General features: G+C 42.6%; 1 protein-coding gene across 1 annotated transcript; it reads right to left on the bottom strand.

Moving 5' to 3' along the window:
* Positions 1-1200: 1200 nt before the first annotated feature.
* On the bottom strand, positions 1201-2046 carry LOC138398607 (acyl-coenzyme A thioesterase 1-like). The gene is given in 1 exon segment (XM_069492937.1): positions 1201-2046. A coding segment is annotated over 1 exon segment (753 nt). The 5' UTR covers positions 1954-2046.
* Positions 2047-3934: the final 1888 nt, after the last annotated feature.

The raw sequence follows: 3934 nt of genomic DNA, 5'->3' as shown, positions 1-3934 counted from the left end.
CCATTCATATGATCAATTTTCATAAGGGGCAAATCACATATACATTGTTAATAATCAAAAGAAGGGGTGTAGGCCGGGCGCGGTGGCTCACGCCTGTAATCCTAGCACTCTGGGAGGCCGAGGCGGGTGGATCGCTCAAGGTCAGGAGTTCGAGACCAGCCTGAGCAAGAGCGAGACCCCGTCTCTACTAAAAATAGAAAGAAATTATATGGACAACTAAAAATATATATATAGAAAAATTAGCCGGGCATAGTGGCGCATGCCTGTAGTCCCAGCTACTCGGGAGGCTGAGGCAGGAGGATCGCTTGAGCCCAGGAGTTTGAGGTTGCTGTGAGCGAGGCTGACGCCACGGCACTCACTCTAGCCTGGGCAACAAAGTGAGACTTTGTCTCAAAAAAAAAAAAAAAAAAGAAGGGGTGTAGGCATTGTGGAGCTGGTTGTCATTCACATTCCTCCTCCAACACCATAGTGCTGAATCAAGGCCAGGGCTTAAGCATGTTCCCAGATCTACTCTTTTATGTATTTTTAATACATGGTGCCTTGAAACATCCCCCACCTCCACCAAATCTAGGAATTCTTAAAAGCTTATATGGGTGAAACAAGGCCATTTCCTTTCCCTGTGGCTGGGGCTACTGTCTTGCAGAAAGCATGGACAGGCTTTAGGGAATTCATGATGCACCTGAAATCACACAACACTGTGTGACTGTGAAGACACACAAACGTACATTCCACTGGGTCAACTGCGAAGTGGCAGAAATTGATGGACAAATGGCTCTGTGCCCAAGTAAAATGAAGAACCACAGAAATAAGGAAAGCGGCTTAGCAAAGGGAGAAGACACTGGACTTGGGGACACTAAGCCCCAGCTGTACATTTACTATCCAAAGAACTTGGCCACTGTGCCCAACTGTAATCATTTGTTTATTAATCAGTCATCCAGCAAATAATTATTGAACTCTCATTATGTACCAGGCACTGTTAATTGGTATTGCTTACCTTTCCTTTCAGAGCCACAGCCTTATCAGTTGTGTGTTGGGAGATAGTAAGCGGCATGCTTTTCTGACCTCTTGTGTTTTTTGCAGAATCACTCCTCTCCCAAACTGATAAAGTGTACAGTGTATAAAACTTTTTTAAAATTTATAAAAATCTTAAAAACTCATTCTTACTGGTAAATTCATTTTAACAGTGAAGAGGGAAATGCTCTAAGTAGTTACAAAAAGAAAAAAGGAATACACATACACAAACCAATTGTGGCAGCTATTTCTGGGAGAGGTTAGCATCAGAGATGGCACACAATGAAATAAACGTTTGGCTGGGATTGTCCCCTCTTTACCACCCAAGTGTTTGTGGAAGAAAGTCTGGAGTTGTTCCCAAGCATCCACCTGGGCCATGGCATGAGCCCTGGGCTCCCCTCCTCCCCAGATGACAAGACTGCCCACCAAGGTGTGCAGGGAAGCCCGGTACAAAGGGAAGTAAGGAGGCTCAATATGGTGCCCTGCCCCTGGGTAACAGATGATCTGGGGCTTTTCCCTCCCCTAGGCCTGTAAGCGTTTAGAGGCCTCATTAGCATGGAACTCACTCTTCCAGTTGTGGTCATCCTGACCTACGAGGAACAGGAAGGTGCTCTCAGTCCTTTCCACAGAAATGAAGCTGTTCTGGTCAGGTCCTTCCAAAGGGCTGTTCGGGACATCCACAATGTCTGCAAAGCCATCTTTGGTCACCTTGATTTGATTTTTGTTGAAGCCCTCAGGGGGCAAGGTCTGGCCCTTATAGTGTAAGGCTCCCCCGACATTGGCCACAGAGCCGCTGATTATGACAGCAGCCGTGATGCCTTTCGTGAAAGAGGCCATGGAAAGGCAGAGATCACCCCCTTTGGAAATTCCAAGCAGCCCAACTCCTGGACCCTGAGAAAGGGACGGGACAAAAGAAGAATGAGTCTGAGAACAGTGTAGCATGGTGAGTAGTGACCACCCTTGGAAGTCACCTGAACCTGAGCCTGAATCTGGGCTCTACCAATATTCTAGCTTTAAAAAAAGTCATTAAGCCTCTATAAAGCTGTTTCCTCACCAGTAAAATGAGGCTAATCCCTATGCTACAGAGTCAACGTGAAGATCAAATGAGAAACCAAATGTAAAGCACTTATCACGATGCTTGTCAATAAGAAGCACTCAAACAAATCCAAAAAATGTTTTATATTTAGTCTCTGGTGCCTTTGCACTTCAGTGGGCCCTTCACCCACATAAATTCATGATAATCTGAGCTTTAAGGTAAACCTAAATAGCACTCCATTTGTGTGTAAGACTCCAAGATGCACGTGTAAGTGTTGGGCAAGTACTTCAACAAAAATTTTTCTTCCTGAAATTAATATTTTTTTGGCTAGGCTCAGTGGCTCATGCCTATTATCCTAGCATTTTGGGAGGCTGAGGTGGGAGAATCACTGGAGGCCAGGAATTCGAGACCAGCCTGAGCAATAGTAAGACCCCTGTCTCTGCAAAAAATAAAACAATTAGCCAGGTGTGGTGATGTGCCCCTGCAGCCCCAGCTCCTTGTGGGGCTGAGGCAGGAGGATCACTTGACTCCAAGAGTTTGAGGTTGGGTTGCAGTGAGCTATGATGGTCTCTGGCCTAGGCAACAAAGTGAGACCCTGTCACACGCACACACAAAAGTTATTTTTTCAAAGAAGATTTGAGGCAATTAAATAGTTAATGAGTAGACACAGTATATGTATGCGTATAAAATCATATATGAAAAAAGCCTTACTAACTCTACTGTCCCAAAACAAGAAAAAAAAAAAAAAAGAAAGAAAGAAAAAAGCCTAAATATCAACATAAGTCTACTTGGCAGCTTTTAAATAATTGTTAATTTGCTTATGTATTTATTTTGTTTCTAACATATAAGTGGTACTGCAAAGACAAAAAGGTTTAAGAAAATTTAATGGCTAGAATTATCTCACAGATAACTAATAACACTACTGCTATACTAATAATGGTAGACAACATTTCAATCTTTTCTAAATGAGGCTCTTCCTAAGCTAGAGCCATCCGCTTTCTCATCTACTTCCACTTCCACTATTCCTTATCAGTGTCCTGTTAATTTCCCTGTTAGACTTTGAATTGTAAAATTATTTTGCCTAGTCCTCTCCCCCGGTCCCCAGCTGGTACTTTAAGCTCGTGTGGATGTGAACCTTGTCTTCCCTGCCTCTGTACCCCTGTGCCTAGATCCTCCAGTGTTTACTGCATGAATGAATGAGTTTACCTTTAAATGTCAGGCCCCATTTCAAGAGCTTTACAAGTGTTATTCATTTAACTCTCACAGCAAACCTGGAGGTTGGAGACAAGTTCACAATGCCACAAAGCAATGATGTTGCTAAAGTGAACAACCTTCCTGGTTATCCTGGTCTTAGCACAGAAAGACCTGTATCCCAGAAACCTCCTCAGTCCTGGGCAAACCAGAATGTTCACTCACCCTACCTGGGATTCAAACATCAGGCTCTCTGATCAACTCTGCACCCTCTGAGATGCCCAGCTGAGATATTTACTTTTCTCTGTGAATTTGGAAGAGACTAAATTTTTTTTTTTTTTTTTTTTGAGTCAGGGTGTCATTGTGTTGTCCAAACTGGTCTTGAACTCCTGGGCTCAAGCAACCTTCTCAGCTCAGCCTCCTGAGGGCACATCGCCATGATTAGCTACTGGGGTAGTTTTTGACTAGTCTTTTTAAATGTATTACTATTTTTTAAAAAAATATATACTATTCTCTAACCTTCTTTTTAATTTCATGAAAATTTCTTCATTATATATTCTTCTGCTATCATTTTAAATGGCTATATCTCTTCCATTATATGATATCACAGTTAAGTTGGTTAACCCAAACTTATGTTGCTAGTTTGTTTCTGACTTTTCCTCTATTAAAATATAAGCATCCTTGTAGCCAAATATT

Source organism: Eulemur rufifrons, chromosome 2 (assembly GCF_041146395.1).
Source record: "Eulemur rufifrons isolate Redbay chromosome 2, OSU_ERuf_1, whole genome shotgun sequence".
Taxonomy (NCBI): domain Eukaryota; kingdom Metazoa; phylum Chordata; class Mammalia; order Primates; family Lemuridae; genus Eulemur; species Eulemur rufifrons.
This window is presented reverse-complemented; position numbering and strand designations above follow the sequence as displayed.